The 20,082-nt window shown below is 47.5% G+C and overlaps 1 protein-coding gene across 2 annotated transcripts in view; it reads right to left on the bottom strand.

Annotated features, from left to right (window-relative positions):
- SIK3 (SIK family kinase 3) overlaps positions 1-18,301 on the bottom strand; it is a 131,449-nt gene extending 113,148 nt beyond the window's left edge. For both annotated transcript variants that reach the window (XM_040426020.1, XM_040426028.1), the window contains exon 1: positions 18,107-18,301. In XM_040426020.1, the coding sequence (XP_040281954.1) occupies positions 18,107-18,259 (153 nt within the window). In that variant the 5' untranslated portion in view covers positions 18,260-18,301. The remainder of the gene's footprint in view (positions 1-18,106) is intronic.
- Between the last annotated feature and the right edge of the window lie 1,781 nt (positions 18,302-20,082).

Below are 20,082 nucleotides of genomic sequence, written 5' to 3'. Positions count from 1 at the left end.
GGCTGCGCGAACAAGTGGATTAAGGTAAGTTTAAAAAAAATTATTAATTTTTTTAACCCCTCCAGCGCTGTTTTACTATGCATTCTGTATTAAGAATGCTATTATTTCCCCTTATAACCATGTTATAAGGGGAAATAATAATGATCGGGTCCCCATCCCGATCGTCACCTAGCAACCGTGCGTGAAAATCGCACCGCATCCGCACTTGCTTGCGATTTTTTTACGCAACCCTATTCATTTCTATGGGGCCTGCGTTATGTGAAAAACGCACAAAGAGGAGCATGCTGCGATTTTCACGCAACGCATAAGTGATGCGTGAAAATCACCGCTCGTGTGCACAGCCCCATAGAAATGAATGGGTCATGATTCAGTGCGGGTGCAATGGGTTCAACTGACGCATTGCAACCGCGCGGAATACTCGCCCGTGTGAAAAGGGCCTAAGGGTACTTTCACACTTGCGGCAGAGGATTCCAGAAGGCAGTTCCGTCGCCGGTACTGGCTGCCGGATCCGGCAATCCAGACGCAAACGGATGCATTTGTGAGACGGATCCGGAAGCAGATCCGTCTCACAAATGCATTGCAATACTGGATCTGTCTTTCCAGTTGTCATCCGGAAAAATCGGATCCGGTATTATTTTTTTTCTCATATTTAAGAGTCTGCACGTGCGCAGACCGCAAAACCGGATCCATTTTGCCGGAACACTTGGGGCCAGATCCGACATTAATGCATTTCAATAGATCCGGCATTCCGGCAAGTGTTCAGGATTTTTGGCCGGAGAGAAAACTGCAGCATGCTGCTGTATTTTCTCCGGCCCAAAAACGTAAGAGGGACTGAACTGATGCATCCTGAACGGATTGCTCTCCATTAGGATAAAACTGATCAGCTTTTTTCCGGTATTGAGCTTCTGTGACGGAACTCAATACCGGAAAACAAAACGCTAGTGTGAAAGTACCCTAAGGCTACATGCACACAACATCGAAAAACGGACATGCGATGGACTTTTTTTTTTTCTAACGGCCATCACACTTCGGTTTTAACCACTTCCCGCAACTGTAACGCCGAAAGGCGTCATTGCGGCGGCTCCCCCAGGCTACGCTAACGCCAATAGGCGTCATCTCGCGTGAGCCGAGATTTCCTGTGAACGCGCGCACACAGGCGCGCGCGCTCACAGGAACGGAAGGTAAGAGAGTTGATCTCCAGCCTGCCAGCGGCGATCGTTCGCTGGCAGGCTGGAGATGTGTTTTTTTTAACCCCTAACAGGTATATTAGACGCTGTTTTGATAACAGCGTCTAATATACCTGCTACCTGGTCCTCTGGTGGTCCCCTTTGTTTGGATCGACCACCAGAGGACACAGGTAGCTCAGTAAAGTAGCACCAAGCACCACTACACTACACTACACCCCCCCCCCCCCCCCTGTCACTTATTAACCCCTTATTAGCCCCTGATCATCCCTGATCACCCCCCTGTCATTGATCACCCCCCTGTCATTGATCACCCCCCTGTAAAGCTCCATTCAGACGTCCGCATGATTTTTACGGATCCACTGATAGATGGATCGGATCCGCAAAACGCATCCGGACGTCTGAATGAAGCCTTACAGGGGCATGATCAATGATTGTGGTGATCACCCCATATAGACTCCCTGATCACCCCCCTGTCATTGATTACACCCCTGTCATTGATCACCCCCCTGTAAAGCTCCATTCAGATGTCCGCATGATTTTTACGGATGCACTGATAGATGGATCGGATCCGCAAAACGCATACGGACGTCTGAATGAAGCCTTACAGGGGCATGATCAATGACTGTGGTGATCACCCCCCTGTCATTGATTACCCCCCTGTAAAGCTCCATTCAGATGTCCGCATGATTTTTACGGATGCACTGATAGATGGATCGGATCCGCAAAACGCATCCGGACGTCTGAATGAAGCCTTACAGGGGCATGATCAATGACTGTGGTGATCACCCCCCTGTCATTGATTACCCCCCTGTAAAGCTCCATTCAGATGTCCGCATGATTTTTACGGATGCACTGATAGATGGATCGGATCCGCAAAACGCATCCGGACGTCTGAATGAAGCCTTACAGGGGCGTGATCAATGACTGTGGTGATCACCCCATATAGACTCCCTGATCACCCCCCTGTCATTGATTACCCCCCTGTAAAGCTCCATTCAGACGTCCGCATGATTTTTACGGATCCACTGATAGATGGATCGGATCCGCAAAACGCATCCGGACGTCTGAATGAAGCCTTACAGGGGCATGATCAATGACTGTGGTGATCACCCCATATAGACTCCCTGATCACCCCCCTGTCATTGATTACCCCCCTGTAAAGCTCCATTCAGATGTCCGCATGATTTTTACGGATGCACTGATAGATGGATCGGATCCGCAAAACGCATACGGACGTCTGAATGAAGCCTTACACGGGCGTGATCAATGACTGTGGTTATCACCCCATATAGACTCCCTGATCACCCCCCTGTCATTGATTACCCTCCTGTCATTGATTACCCCCCTGTAAAGCTCCATTCAGACGTCCGCATGATTTTTACGGATCCACTGATAGATGGATCGGATCCGCAAAACGCATCCGGACGTCTGAATGAAGCCTTACAGGGGCATGATCAATGACTGTGGTGATCACCCCATATAGACTCCCTGATCACCCCCCTGTCATTGATTACCCCCCTGTAAAGCTCCATTCAGATGTCCGCATGATTTTTACGGATGCACTGATAGATGGATCGGATCCGCAAAACGCATACGGACGTCTGAATGAAGCCTTACAGGGGCGTGATCAATGACTGTGGTTATCACCCCATATAGACTCCCTGATCACCCCCCTGTCATTGATCACCCCCCCTGTCATTGATCACCCCCCCCGTCATTGATCACCCCTCTGTAAGGCTCCATTCAGACATTTTTTTGGCCCAAGTTAGCGGAATTATTATTTTTTTTTCTTACAAAGTCTCATATTCCACTAACTTGTGTCAAAAAATAAAATCTCACATGAACTCACCATACCCCTCACGGAAACCAAATGCGTAAAAATTTTTAGACATTTATATTCCAGACTTCTTCTCACGCTTTAGGGCCCCTAGAATGCCAGGGCAGTATAAATACCCCACATGTGACCCCATTTCGGAAAGAAGACACCCCCAGGTATTCCGTGAGGGGCATATTGAGTCCATGAAAGATTGAAATTTTTGTCCCAAGTTAGCGGAACGGGAGACTTTGTGAGAAAAAAATTAAAAATATCAATTTCCGCTAACTTGTGCCAAAAAAAAAAGATTTCTATGAACTCGCCATGCCCCTCATTGAATACCTTGGGGTGTCTTCTTTCCAAAATGGGGTCACATGTGGGGTATTTATACTGCCCTGGCATTCTAGGGGCCCCAAAGCGTGAGAATAAGTCTGGTATCCAAATGTCTAAAAATGCCCTCCTAAAAGGAATTTGGGCACCTTTGCGCATCTAGGCTGCAATAAAGTGTCACACATCTGGTATCGCCGTACTCAGGAGAAGTTGGGGAATGTGTTTTGGGGTGTCATTTTACATATACCCATGCTGGGTGAGAGAAATATCTTGGTCAAATGCCAACTTTGTATAAAAAAATGGGAAAAGTTGTCTTTTGCCAAGATATTTCTCTCACCCAGCAAGGGTATATGTAAAATGACACCCCAAAACACATTCCCCAACTTCTCCTGAATACGGCGATACCACATGTGTGACACTTTTTTGCAGCCTAGGTGGGCAAAGGGGCCCATATTCCAAAGAGCACCTTTAGGATTTCACAGGTCATTTACCTACTTACCACACATTAGGGCCCCTGGAAAATGCCAGGGCAGTATAACTACCCCACAAGTGACCCCATTTTGGAAAGAAGACACCCCAAGGTATTCCGTGAGGGGCATGGCAAGTTCCTAGAATCTTTTATTTTTTGTCACAAGTTAGTGGAAAATGCAGATTTTTTTTTTTTTTTTTTTTTTTCATACAAAGTCTCATATTCCACTAACTTGTGACAAAAAATAAAAACTTCCATGAACTCACTATGCCCATCAGCGAATACCTTGGGGTCTCTTCTTTCCAAAATGGGGTCACTTGTGGGGTAGTTATACTGCCCTGGCATTCTAGGGGCCCAAATGTGTGGTAAGGAGTTTGAAATCAAATTCTGTAAAAAATGACGAGTGAAATCCGAAAGGTGCTCTTTGGAATATGGGCCCCTTTGCCCACCTAGGCTGCAAAAAAGTGTCACACATCTGGTATCCCCGTACTCAGGAGAAGGTGGGGAATGTGTTTTGGGGTGTCATTTTACATATACCCATGCTGGGTGAGAGAAATATCTTGGCAAAAGACAACTTTTCCCATTTTTTTATACAAAGTTGGCATTTGACCAAGATATTTATCTCACCCAGCATGGGTATATGTAAAATGACACTCCAAAACACATTCCTCAACTTCTCCTGAATACAGAGATACCAGATGTGTGACACTTTTTTGCAGCCTAGGTGGGCAAAGGGGCCCATATTCCAAAGAGCACCTTTCGGATTTCACAGGTCATTTTTTACAGAATTTGATTTCAAACTCCTTACCACACATTTGGGCCCCTAGAATGCCAGGGCAGTATAACTACCCCACAAGTGACCCCATTTTGGAAAGAAGAGACCCCAAGGTATTTCGTGATGGGCATAGTGAGTTCATAGAAGTTTTTATTTTTTGTCACAAGTTAGTGGAATATGAGACTTTGTAGGAAAAAAAAATAAAAAAAAAATCATCATTTTCCGCTAACTTGTGACAAAAAATAAAAAGTTCTATGAACTCACTATGCCCATCAGCGAATACCTTAGGGTGTGTACTTTCCGAAATGGGGTCATTTGTGGGGTGTTTGTACTGTCTGGGCATTGTAGAACCTCAGGAAACATGACAGGTGCTCAGAAAGTCAGAGCTGCTTCAAAAAGCGGAAATTCACATTTTTGTACCATAGTTTGTAAACGCTATAACTTTTACCCAAACCATTTTTTTTTTACCCAAACATTTTTTTTTTATCAAAGACATGTAGAACTATAAATTTAGAGCAAAATTTCTATATGGATCTCGTTTTTTTTGCAAAATTTTACAACTGAAAGTGAAAAATGTCATTTTTTTGCAAAAAAATCGTTAAATTTCGATTAATAACAAAAAAAGTAAAAATGTCAGCAGCAATGAAATACCACCAAATGAAAGCTCTATCAGTGAGAAGAAAAGGAGGTAAAATTCATTTGGGTGGTAAGTTGCATGACCGAGCAATAAACGGTGAAAGTAGTGTAGTGCCGATTTGTAAAAAAGGGCCTGGTCTTTAGGGGGGTATAAACCTGTGGTCCTTAAGTGGTTAAGACCAATGGTAGCCTATGGGGTTATTTACATGGCAGTGTTTTTATGGCCAGTGAATAACGGACGTCAAAAAATGTTCTATCTTGTCCGTTTTTTACTGACTGACAGCCCCATACAACTGAATGGGTCCGTTTTTAACCTCCGTTTCTCAGAAAAATATGTCCATTAAAAAGGGACAGTTTATCCATTCTTAAGGGACGTTTTTTTTCACTGTCATGTGCATGCAGCCTAAACGTTCCCCCTTAGGGTAGTTTCACGTGGCACAGCTCTGTGCCGTAACAGCCAGCCGCAGTTCTCCAGATCTGGCATTGCCAGATGTTATTGGAATGACCGCCGGCCCCCTTAACTATAATGGGGACCGCAGCGATCCGGCCACTACCCAGAAAATATGCCGGGATTCAGCCAGAAAGAAAAAAAAAAACGCTGCACGCAACAATTTTTGCCCGGCCGATTCCCGGCATTCTATGCCGCAGCAGCCGGCCGGAATCTGGAAGAAGCGTTAGTGCAGCGGCAAGTACAACATTGATGCACACTGCGGGACAGGAGAAGGCATGAGGCGACATGCACACATCGCATCAGTTCGCTGACAACGGTCACATGCTTTTTCATGTCCCACAGAACGGCCTAAGGCCTCAGTCACACGTCTGTGTCCGAGATGACATCCGTGACAAGATGGCCATTCACATTCCACAGACACTGCTCATCTGAAGATTTGTTTTTAGAGCATCTCCCGCCAACGGTCCATACACCCATAGGGGGAGATTTATCCAAAATGGTGTAAAGTAGAACTGGCTTAGTTGCCCATGGCAACCAATCAGATTCCACCTTTCATCTGCCAAAGGAGCTCTGAAAAATAAAAGGAGGAATCTGATTGGTTGCTATGGGCAACTAAGCCAGTTCTACTTTCCACCATTTTGGATAAATCTCCTCCACAGACTAACGTATATTTGAAGGATGCATAATCACAGACAAAAATAGGGCGTGCTTCCATGATTTCACCACAAACCCACGGCCCGTGGAAAACCACACACATTAAAGGGGTTTTCCAAGACTTTAATACTGCTGATCTATCTTCTCGATAGGTCATCAGTATGGGAAAGGGTAGGGGTCCGACACCCGGGAACTCCAACGATCAGCCGTTTGAGAAAGCATCGGCGCTTGCAGTAGTGCCGCGTCCTTCACGCAGCTTTTCCTAGGCCAGTGACGTCACGTTCATCGGTCATGTGACCTAGGAGCAGCTCAGTGCCATTGAAGTAAATGGGGCTGAGCGCAATACCAGGCACAGCCACAATCCAATGTACGGCGCTGTGCTTGGTGAGCAGGGAGAAGGCTGTGGAGCTACTGTGAGCGCCGATGCCTCCTCAAACAGTTGATCGGCAGGAGTCCCGGGTGTCGGACCCTCACCGGTCAGATACTGATGAACTTTTAATGATAATGGCTAGGTGTGCTGTCCATGGAGACCAGCTATTCACTGACATGGTGGACAACGCAAAAAAAAAGTTTTATATAGACATAGACTTTTCAATCGTTTAATACAGAAGTCATAAAAAGCCTTTGAAATTGCCATGGAATAAAATTGCAAAAGGCTGTGTGTGAATCCGGTCCGACACGAGGAGGAATTTTCCATTGCGCTTTTGTCACTGATTGGGCTGCAGATGTCACCCTATGCATTGCAAAGGGCGAAACCAAACCCCAGAAATCTACCCCATAAAAAAAACATGCTGCAGATTTAAAAAAATCCGCCCTGCAGCGAATGGATGAGATTTCCTAAAATGTCCTCCACTTTGCTGGTGCTGCAGATTTTCCAGGCGTAAATCCACAGCGTATCCATCCAGTGTGAACATAGCCTATTCATCCAATTACGATCTCCCATCCCATCTGACGTTGGTCGTGGATAGACGCCATCGCACGCCGGGCAGTACAACCGCTGAGGGAATGGTACTACACCCGCCAAGTATCTGTTCTAGTGAGGGAGCACTCACACGACCGGATGTGGAACCATTTATACCGTCATGTGAATGAGCCCTTAATGGGACCCAAGCATGATATCCTCTAAGCGTCCTACAGCTCCAGCATATAGAAGCATCTCTCCACGACCCTACCCCTTTAAAGGGGTTGTCTCACTTCAGTAAGTGGCATTTATCATGTAGATAAAGTTAATACAAGACACTTACTAATGTATTGCGATTGTCCATATTGCTTCCTTTGCTGGCTGGATTCATTTTTCCATCACATTATAAACTGCTCGTTTCCATGGTTACAGACGACCCTTGCCATCCAAAAGCAGTATTGGGATTTCGTCAGTAAATCTAAAGCTTTGATCCTGTCTTTCATAACAGTGTGAAATTCACCGTAGAAGAGAGGACACTGACCGAGAATAAAGGCCATGAAGTGCAGATGTAACCAGGAGCTCCACCTCTGTGCTGCAGGACGCTGGCACAATGGGCAGCTTTGTGCATCCTGGATGAGATGACTTCCAGTCAATGGGCCCCTTGTTTTCGCTCGTCTGGCATGGGCTGTAAGGACAAAGCCTGGGAAGCTCTCCTCCGAGCTCCCTGCACCGCGCGGCAAACAGGAAAACAAGCGTCCATGAGCGAGCACAGGCGTCGTACTGTAACATTATGTAACATGGCACAAACAGGGCGCAGCGCTGCCAGCGTTCCCACATTAGCCCAGGTCATAGCTCACAAATGGCACCTGGGCAAGGTGACAGAAGAAGCAACCCCAGGGTGTGTTCACATACAGCAGTGGATCAGCTGCAGACCGTGCCATAGATCCTAGGGAGGCTTGCAGAAATCCACGTGCTTGCCGCAGATACAACCCTGGTTGTCAGTCTCAGAAATTTCCGAAACAAAATCTGCCGCGTGTGAATATAAACTAAGGCACAGCCAATGATGTGCTGGACTACATGATACCCCACCGATGCCAAGTACAGCCTTAGGGTCCATTCACACGTCCGTTTTTTTCTTTCCTGATCTGTTCCGTTTTATGCGGAACAGATCTGGACCAGTTCTGTACCCATTCATTTTCAGTGGGTACTGGAAAAAAATCGGACAGCACAATGTGTGCTGTCAGTTTCCGTTGTTCCGTTCCGCATGTCCGAAAAAATATAAAACTTGTCCTATTCTTTTCTGCAAAAATCGGATCCTGGTACAATACAAAGTCAATGGATCCGTAAAAAACGGAAGACATTCGTATGTCATTACGTATGTCATCCGTTTTATGCGGATTCCGTTCCTGGAAATTAAATTTTTATTTTATAAACTTTTATTTACTTTTTTTTTTTTTTCAAAGAAATCCAAACAACTTTATTTGCTTATTGAAATTTATACATGTTTCAGTTTTTTACGGATCCGCAAAAAACGGATGACATACGGAAACATTTACAGGAACAACGGATCCGCAAAAAACGGACCGAAAATCGGGATATAGAAAAATACTGACGTGTGAATGTAGCCTTAGAGCAGACAACCCCCTTGGTCTAGACCTGTGCCCCTGAACGCCAGTCCGTGGTCTTGCCACTGCTCCATTCCTGGGAGCTTCCAGTCCATGCAGGACTATGAAACGTCACTGGCCACAGCTACTTCATGGTTCTGCGGGGACTGGATGCGACTGGGACCGCAGACAGGCAAATCTTCATGTTTTTTGTTAAGGGGCTGAGGTTCAGACAAAAGGGGTTGTCTGGCAGGTAAATATTATTTTTTTTATTTTTAAAGGATCAGGACATCCTTTGAGTACAAAGGATTGGGCATACTCAAGTTCATCATGCCCGATCCACCCCACTGATCAAGAGAATGGCAGATCAGAGTTCCCTGGATGACAGTAACACCGCTGTACCATTCGTAGCCCAGTGCGACCATCTCTGGCAGCCCCATACAGAATGGACTGAGCAGCAGCGTTCACCCCATTCATTCTGGGAACCGATGGAGAGAAGTTTATAACTTGGTACAAACCCTTTAAGACTATTCTGGCCGAAACAGGGCTGCACAAATCCCGAGAACATGACAGTCTTCAGCTTCAAAATGATGTGGGTGTCATAGAAGAAGGCCTACCCTCTCTCCATTACCAAAAAAAGGGGCAGCTACTGCAAGGAAAATACACGGCTGACCACCAGGCCGGCTTCAGTCTGACAAGGAGATGTCTTGGAAGCAACACCACCTTACGCTATCATCACCTATGGCTCCCTTCACATTCATTTTTGGAAAGTAACCTTCTGCAAAAGGATTACCACATGTCCCCATTTACCAGGAACCACATTACTGCAGAAGCAGACGGGGCGGACAAATACCGCAGACGAACACGTAGATAAAAAACGGAAGAGCCAAGCCTAAAGGATGCAGCGGAGGCCGAGAGAAGCGAGGTGAATAATATACGGACTCGCCTGCACAAGGGTCGGGATTTCCACGAGAGGTTCCATGAGGATTTTTCTACGTTTCAGCACTAAATCTGCAATAAAATCCGCTAGTAACATACCCAGATGTTGGTGCAAGAAAATAGAGAAATCTGCACAAAAATACGAGAAGTATTTATGGCGGTGTAAAAGGGCAGCGGTACTTCCTTCGACAACATAGAGCCGGTGGTCCCTGCCAATGGCCACCACTTTCTTCTGGCAACTGATATGGCGATATGACCACCCTGCAATCCAGCAGTGGTGGTCGTGCTTGCACACTATGGGAAAAAGCGCCAGCTTCTCTGGTGGCCGGGACCATAGGGAAAGCAGATAGGCTCATGCTTTTTTCCTATAGTGTGCAAGCACGACCACCACTGTTGAATTGCAGGGTGGTCGTAACCATGGAAACAAGCAGTGAATAAGGTGATGGAAAAATGTATGAAGCCAGCAAAGGAAGGAATAAGGACAATCACAATACATTAGTAAGTGCCTTGTATTCACTTTCTCTACATAATAAATGCCATTTGCTGAAGTGAGACAACCCCTTTAACTCCTTCTCTCCCTGTTTAGATGCATTTACTATTATGAAGGTGAACAGGAAGAGAAGGGCACACAGGAGACAGAAGAGCCCGCAGCCTGTGTGAGTGCAGCAGAGTCATGGGCATCACCAAAGCAAAAGTGGGATAAGTACCGACCAAACTATCTTCTTCCACGGGGCAGAAGAAAGGACCAGTTTAGAAAAGCATGGAGAACCCCTTTAAAATACAAATCATACTCACTCAAACCCCCTCCATTCCCGTGCTGCCTCTCCACCGAGCTTTTTTTGTCCTGACTGTAGAGGTGACATGCCCATATACCACACGTAACTGCTTCAACCAATCAATCGGCTCAACAGTCTCCTGCTGTATACAGCCGAGACCAGTGACTGGCTGCAGTGGTCACGTCATACACAGTCAACACTAAGCCAAGGCATTACGTCACGGCTGCAGTGGCGAAGTGGATCCGGGCGACTGCGCTGGAACAGGGAGGGTTCAGGAGATGAGTAAATGTTATTTTTTATTATTCTCAGGGGTCCCTGACCACGGCGAGAATGGGGGCCCCTGTTGAATGGGCTAGCGGACACACATGCACACCGACCTTCCATTCAGCTCTATGGGGATGCCACATAGCGATTGTACTCTGCCATCTAGGACAGTCCCATAGAGCTGAATGGACCAACGAACACACAAGCATGCCCGCCACCCAATCCAAAACAGGGAAAACAAGGGCCACTGTGCTCTTGATTGCTAGGGCCCCGGCTGTCTGACCAAACACTTATCTCCAACCCTGTAGAAAGGGGATAAGTTGCTGCACCAGGACATGCCCTAGCAGAGGGGCTAATGGTTCTCTGGAGATCCTTGAGGTACGTTAAATCACTGTAAATAATGAACGACATGTATTTTCATTGACATCCTCAGACTTGAAATCCCTACGTTAAGGCTGGAAATCTGAGGACATGATGCAAGAACATTAACCACAAGTCAAGCACGGAGCCAAGAGCTATTCAAGCTGAGCTGAAGAAAACTCTACATGGCACATAACCACACGTACTTCGAAAGCAAACGCTGAAAGCTCGAGGACAGAAATATGCCGGAGGTACTCCACGCTATTTACAACGGGCAAATATTTAGGAAGGAATCGTATGACAAATGTACACGTACAGATCCCACCATGCAACCCGATCACGGAGCTGCGGGATCTATGTCATCTCCAAGGTGTCCGACTGAGAAAAACATGATCCAACTGAAAAGTTATCCTACAGACCTGTGACGTGGGGGTTGACTTCTAATGAATCAGTGGTCCACATGAATGGAGCGGTAGTGCACACGCGCAACCACCGCTACATCCACTTCTAGGGGACTGACAGATATGGCACTGGGGACCTCAATTAAGCTGAAGACACCCATGAGATACATGAACGCTCATCTGGCCATCTCTCCTGATCCTCCCGCCTATATCCATGGTTGGCTCTGCCAGACGCCTCTGGAAGCGGCTTATCTTCCTTAGAACAAGGATTGGGCATGCTGAAAGCAAACATGCCTGATGCTCAATTTCCCCACAGTTGGTGTCTGATGTCAGGAGGAAGCCATATACATTACATGGTCTACTGAAACCGCCAAGATCAGCAGTCGTAGATCTAAACCCTCAGTCACATGTCTGTGTCATGTCCTTGACGGAGCGGCCTGTGACCCATCCGTGTTTGACCCGTAGTTTTTATGTTTTTCAGTCCATGCGTGATCCATGGTTCATAGACACCGCTAGGATGAAATTTAGTTTCCAAAGCATCTTCAAACATCGATCCATGAAAACCATGGATCAAACACGGGTGACATCTGTGTTGTGTTTATGGCTTTCATGGACTCGTAGACTATAATATGCGTGAGGGATCCGTAATCACAGATGGAACAAGGCATTCTTCCGTGACGTCACCACAGACCCACGGTGAGTGGAAAATCACTGATGTGTAAATACACGTTAATAGGTGAGCAGTCTATGGAGACCATGGACAGCATACGTCTATGAATCACTGACATGTGGAAGAGGTCCAATAGGTATGGCCAGTTTAAGTGTTCTTCGTGGAGAAACCCTTTTAAGGCTAAGTTCACAATTATACTAGGAAATACATTTTTTTAATTCATCACAGAAACAGAAAAAAACAAATTTAAGCTGTGACGGACACCAACCAAGCCTGCCTCAACCCATTGACTTAGACTGGTCTTTATCATGATCCACCATGGTGTCCATCACATCACCAGAAAAGAATAGTGCTGAAAGGTGCACTTTCCATTCCAGCCAGAAAATACAATCCCCACCCTGGTATCTGCTACGGTTGGTGGGATTATTCACAGGCAAACCAGGTTCTTCTATATGGGATGGTCACGTAGCACGGACTGGATGTGACCACAGAGACGCAAGATCTTGGAAGACAGAACCCAGGATTACAGTAGATTCATGGATTCACATCAATGGTGACTACGAGAGGTCCTCAAAATCTGCCACCCAAGTAAAATAGATCAGACAGAACAGACCTGTCCAAAGCTTTGTTCCCCCAGGTGGTCACAGTACTGAAATCTGTCCATCCCTCATCCACCTGTCCACCCTGAACTAAATGTCAACACTCAGTTCAAGTAAATCAAGAGGAAGCTCCAGCTTTTTAGTCTTCATCCAAATGTACATAAGCCCTCGTTATAAGTCCAGAAGACCTTCATATTGTGGTATAACTGTGGAGCCTGGCAAAGCCTTAGCACCGGACTGGCATTGAGGTAAACAAGACTATGACAGGATGGTCATTACCTATGAAGGTCACATCTCCATCACAGATAGCCAGAGTGCACCTACAAGGAGAACGGAGTGGGGAGAGCTGCGGCTGGAGGACCCTGCTGGGCTATTTTCGGCGGCACCACTGAAATGAATGGACGGCGGCTGCGCAGTGCACCCTCCATTAATTTCCCCGCTCCGTTCTCGTTTCAGGTGCGGGTCCCAGGGGTGAGACCTGCACCTATCAGACAATGGGGGCATATCCTAGCGATATGCCCCATTGTATGTGATGGCAAAACCCCTTTAAGAAGGTTTGTCCAAGTTCTATAAAAACTCAGGCAAGCCCTGTAAATGGCCTAAAATAAAAGGAGGAGGATGGATACTCCCCTAACTCCTTCCAGCGCTGCGCTGCGGTCCTCCCACTGCTGATGTCATCTTCCTGGCTGCAGCTGCGACGTTCTGTGCACACAAGTCACAGCTGCAGCCAATCACTGGCCTCAGCACAGACGTCCTGCGCACTGCTGATGTCATCGATCGGAGCGCAGCGCTGGAAGAAGTAGGGGAGTATATGGCTGAGTAATCATCCTTTTATTTTAGGCCATTTACAGGGATTGCCTGAGTTTTTATTTAACTCTTAAAAAACCCCTTAAAAAAATTTAAAAATACTGTGTGAATCCAGACTAAATGTGTCCTCCACTGTGGTAAATGCATGTATGAAGGAGGTAAGAACATGTGCAGGAGACACCTGGCGGTTTTACTTGTGTATCACTATACACAGCTTCTTACACATGAAGAGCACATCAGAGCAGCTTTCCACATAACTGGCCATCACAGTGCAACCCCCTGGATCCCAACCTTATTACCAAAGGTCAAGGATCAACAACCTTCGGCACTCCACTTCTTATTAAACTACAACTCCCAGCATGCACCATTCACTTCTATGGGAGTTCCATGAACAGTTGCACAAGGGTGCATGCTGGGAGTTGAAGTTTCACCACAGCAGAGGTTGATGATCTATGTTACAGGGATGGCCAACCTGCGCCTCTCCAGCTGTTGCAAAACTACAACTCCCAGCATGCCCAGACTGCCTACAGCTATTAGCCTACAGCAGGGCTTGCTGGGAGTTGTAGTTTTACAACAGCTGTAGAGCCGCAGGTTTGACAACCCTGCCATAGGCAAACTCCCAAAAGAAAATGATCCCCTCTCTGAGGACACAGAGATGGGGTCAGGGAGATTGCGTCTGGGATCTGATGACTGCTCTGCCTGAAGCCCACCCATGCCAAACAGAAGTCAGCGGGCTGAAGTCACAAAGCCACCTCTACAGTAAAAGGGACTACACGTCTGCTGCCGTCTTCTGCGCCCCCTCCTAACCAGGGTCCAAGGAACCCTTATTGGGGGGGGGGGGAACAGTGGAGCTAGAAGCAAACATTTACACTTAAAGGGGTGATCCATCCGTAGGATAGGTTGTCAGAATCTGATCAGTAGGGGTATAACTGCCAGCTTGCCCCCGATCAGAAGTTGGAAGAGCTACCGCACTCAGGCAGGTGCTGCGGCCCCTTCCTCCATATCATGTCCACAGGTCACAGAGCCTTTGCACAGCTCAGTCCCATTCAATTGAATTGCACTGAGCTGCAATACAAAGCTCAGCCACTATGCAACATATGGCGCTGTGCTTGGTATAAAATGAAGAGGCTGCAACGCTTATCCGTCCAGCCTCTCCAAACAGCTGATCTTCTGGGGAGTCTGGAGTCAGCGATAACATTACTGCTGACTTATCCTGAGGATAGGCCATCAATATTTAAAGGGCTTGTCCCACGAAAAATATACTACATTTTTCAAACCAGCACCTGGATCTGAATACTTTTGTAATTAAATTTATTTTTCCTTATTTCTTTGTCCTGCTCACTGAGATGGACGCACGTGCTCAGTTTCATTCTTCAACTGCCTAATGAGCTGTGATGGGGAGAGAGTTGCAGCGGAATGGACACGCCCCCTGAGCTGCGATAGGGAGAGCATGGGCACGCCCCCTGAGCTGCGATAGGGAGAGCATGGGCACGCCCCCTGAGCTGCGATAGGGAGAGCATGGGCACGCCCCCTGAGCTGCGATAGGGAGAGCATGGGCACGCCCCCTGAGCTGCGATAGGGAGAGCATGGGCACGCCCCCTGAGCTGCGATAGGGAGAGCATGGGCACGCCCCCTGAGCTGCGATAGGGAGAGCATGGGCACGCCCCCTGAGCTGCGATAGGGAGAGCATGGGCACGCCCCCTGAGCTGCGATAGGGAGAGCATGGGCACGCCCCCTGAGCTGCGATAGGGAGAGCATGGGCACGCCCCCTGAGCTGCAGCAGAAAAGACACTCCCCTGAGCTGTCAGCTTGATATAAATCTACCACAGCAATGAATGGGGAGATCTCTGGATCCATGTCAGGTACAGGGCTGGTTCTAGCTTTGTCATGTACTATATGATGTCTGATTGTCATTTTTTACATTAGTCGTGGGATAATCCCTTCAACGCCCCAAAACTCTCTAAAAGGGGTATTCCCATCTTAGACATTGATGGCATGTTGTTCGGACATGTCATAAATGTCAGATAGGAGCAGGTCCTAGATATGGAATCCACCCCTACCTCCACAACAGGACACTCCCGTTACGCAGCCTGCTGCCAATTTGTCGATCTGGGAGTCCTGAAAATAGCCACGTGAGCGCAGCCAATGGTCAGGTATTTTTGGAACTCCCATAGCGGTGAATGAAGGGTGGCTGTGCATGGACGGTTGATCTTTGTTTACTTTGGGGGTCCCGTTCTAGAGATAGGAGCAGGTCCCAGAGGTGGGACCCGCACCTATCCGACACTGATGGCCTATCCTACTGATCTGCCATCAATGTCTGAGATGAGCCAACCCCTTTACAGGGGGTTGTCCGAGCATCATCGCCCGCGGGCCCAATCTATGCCAGTCATATCCTTCCAGCAAGGATATGGTCCAGCGTCTCGTCAGTGCTCCTGCACACAGTGTACGGTATAGTCAGCATTACATGGATGGAGGCACCGATATATTACACCTGCAGGAGGAGGAGGTCATGTCTACACGTGTGTTTACAGACAGGGTAGTATATACACACAAACATGGATAGTCATGTGTGTACATATACTGCGCACATACACATAGAGGGTTCAAGTATACACGTTACTGGAGAGGGTAATAAACACATATACACCCGCATACACAGTCATGTATGTACACAAACATGGTTCCCGGAGAGAACAATAAATACACATATGTACTTAGAGAGGGTCATGTATGTACAAAAACAGTACATAAATACATCAAGAGGATAATAAGTACATACATAAAAATACATGTACATAGTGAGGGTAATGCACAATATACAGTACATATATGCACAGAGAATCATGTTTGCACTCATGCATATACAGTACATACAGGTACATCACTAGGGTAACATATGTACATACACAAATAAAAGCACATCTGTACGTACAGAGAGCAACGTATGGGCATATACATATAACACATACATAGTAAAGGTAACGTATGCACACTACATAGCGAGGGTAAGAAATACACCCGGACATGGAGGGTCATGTACATATACAAGTATGTAGGCAGGATAACAGATACACACGGGGTAATGTACATACAGAGGGTCGTGTACACACAGATACATCACTAAGGGAATATATGCACATACAAATACATGTACATAGACACACACAGTGTAGCACGCACACACACACACAGTGTAGCACGCACACACACACACAGTGTAACACACACACAGTGTAACACACACACACACACAGTGTAACACACACACAGTGTAACACACACACAGTGTAACACACACACACACACAGTGTAACACACACACACACACAGTGTAACACACACACACACACAGTGTAGCACGCACACACACACACAGTGTAGCACGCACACACACAGTGTAGCACACACACACAGTGTAGCACACACACACAGTGTAGCACACGCACGCACACACACACAGTGTAGCACACGCACGCACGCACACACAGTGTAGCGCACGCACAGTGTAGCACACGCACGCGCACACACACAGTGTAGCACACGCACGCACACACACACAGTGTAGCACACGCACGCACACACACACAGTGTAGCACACGCACGCACACACACACACAGTGTAACACACACACACACAGTGTAACACACACACACACAGTGTAACACACACACACACAGTGTAACACACACACACACAGTGTAACACACACACACAGTGTAACACACACACACAGTGTAACACACACACAGTGTAACACACACACACAGTGTAACACACACACACAGTGTAACACACACACAGTGTAACACACACACACAGTGTAACACACACACACACAGTGTAACACACACACACACAGTGTAACACACACACACACACAGTGTAACACACACACACACACAGTGTAACACACACACACAGTGTAACACACACAGTGTAACACACACACACACAGTGTAACACACACACACACACACACACAGTGTAACACACACACACACACAGTGTAACACACACACACACAGTGTAACACACACACACACAGTGTAACACACACACACACACACACAGTGAGGGGTCCAGCAGGTAGGTGTGCACACAGCCCCCTCCTCAGCACTGACACAGGTGCCATACAGGGTGATGGGCAGGTGACAGGCACCGCGGCCGCTCCATGGAGCGATGAATGGGGGGGACCGGGCTCTTCACCTGGATCCGCACACCGGCAGCTTCACCATCTCCCCGCGGGATCCCCCTGCTTGTTTGCCGGATGAATCGGCCTATTGAAGGCGCTCTCCCCCACCCCCGGCTGCAGGGTCCCCCCCGCTTCTTCCCATGGCCCAAGCCCTGCTGCCCCCGTCCTGCCCGCTGCAACCCCCGTGTCTGCCCCCCACCCCAGCAGCCCGTGCGGTCTGCCCGCTACTCCGCGCCCCCTCTCCGGCTCCCGTGTCACTCGGCTCCGTCCCGGTTACCTTTGCCCGTGTCACGATGTGCGTGGCCAGTTTCACCACCGCGAAGTTGCCCTTGCCGATTGTCCTTTCTATCTCGTAGTATCCAATCCTAGCCGGGGCCGAGCGGTGCGGCGGGAGTTGGGTCCCGGTACCCCCGGGCACTGTAGCCGCCATCTTGCGCGAGCGAGTCCCGGTCTGACCGGCGGACACCGCGGCCTGACGTCACGGGGCGGGGCTTGTTGACGACAGATCAAAGGGAGGCGGGAGAAGCTGACGAAGCCAGGACGGGGCTGGCGGAGGGAGGAGTGGTGCGTGAGCAGCAGGGGGCGCTCCTGAGGGAACATCCCGCTGGAGCAGGAGTATCATAGTGCCGAGCCTGTGTACTGTATGTGTACATGACATGTATTATATACATTATATATACGTTATATGTGTACTGTCTGTATGTGTACATGACATGTATTATATACATTATATATACGTTATATGTGTGTACTGTCTGTATGTGTACATGACATGTATTATATACATTATATATACGTTATATGTGTACTGTCTGTATGTGTACATGACATGTATTATATACATTATATACACGTTATATGTGTACTGTCTGTATGTGTACATGACATGTATTATATATACGTTATATGTGTGTACTGTATGTGTACATGACATGTATTATATACGTTATATATACGTTATATGTGTGTACTGTATGTGTACATGACATGTATTATATACGTTATATGTGTACTGTCTGTATGTGTACATGACATGTATTATATACAGTTATATGTGTGTACTGTCTGTATGTGTACATGACATGTATTATATACAGTTATATGTGTGTACTGTCTGTATGTGTACATGACATGTATTATATACGTTATATGTGTACTGTCTGTATGTGTACATGACATGTATTATATACAGTTATATGTGTACTGTCTGTATGTGTACATGACATGTATTATATACAGTTACTAGCTGAAGGACCTGGCTTTGCTCGGGTATATTTAAAGGGAACCTGTCACCTCCAAAACACATTTTACACCGACATCGTTACCTTACAGTAGCCCCCAGTGAGTTCCTAATGATGTTTTTCATTCCTCCATTGGTTGTTGTATGCTTTATAAAAACGCTGTTTTAAGCTACATGCACACGACCGTGCCGTTTTTTGCGGTCCGCAAAAAACGGAAGCCACCCGTGTGCCTTCCGCAATTTGCGGAAGGGACGGCCCATTGTAGACATGCCTATTCTTGTCCGCAAAACGTACAAGAATAGGACATGCTATATTTTTTGGGCGGGGCCACGGAATGCTGTCCGCATCTTTTGCGGCCCCATTGAAGTGAATGGGTCCGCATCCGAGCCGCAAAAAACGGCGGATCGGATGCGGACCAAAACAACGGTCGTGTGCATGTAGCCTTACTTTGTGTTTTCGCTATCCTCAGAGTCAGCCTGAAGTCAAGGGGGCAGCGGCCTCCTTCACTGTGATTGACATCCTGCTGTGAGGCTGGGATCGTGCAAGTCTCACGCATGTGCGGTGCGCTTCTTGTCACTGCGCGATCCCGTCTCCCGGAGTCAACTGGCCGCTTTCCTCTCTTTGCGCATGTGCCAGGCTTTTCCATCGTGCGCGCGCGCCCGGCACATGCACAGAGAGAGTGAAGCAGCCTGCTGAGTGCGGGAGCCGGAGACGGGATCGCGCAGTGACAAGGAGCGCACCGCGCATGCGTGAGACTTGCACGATCCCAGCCTCACAGCAGGATGTCAATCACAGTGAAGGGAGGAGGGGTAAGTGGCAGGCTTAGTATGACTTGAAGCGAGGAGGCCGCTGCCCCCTTGACTTCAAGCTGACTCTGAGGATAGCGAAAACACAGATTAAAACAGCGTTTTTATAAAGTATACAACAACCAGCGGAGGAATGAAAAACACGATTAGGAACACACTGGGGGCTACTGTAAGGTAACGATGTTGGTGTAAAATGTGTTTTGGAG

This window comes from Bufo bufo, chromosome 1, assembly GCF_905171765.1.
Source record: "Bufo bufo chromosome 1, aBufBuf1.1, whole genome shotgun sequence".
Classification (NCBI taxonomy): Eukaryota; Metazoa; Chordata; class Amphibia; order Anura; family Bufonidae; genus Bufo; species Bufo bufo.
The sequence above is the reverse complement of the archived record's forward strand: the minus strand, read 5'-3'. Positions and strand labels throughout refer to the sequence as shown.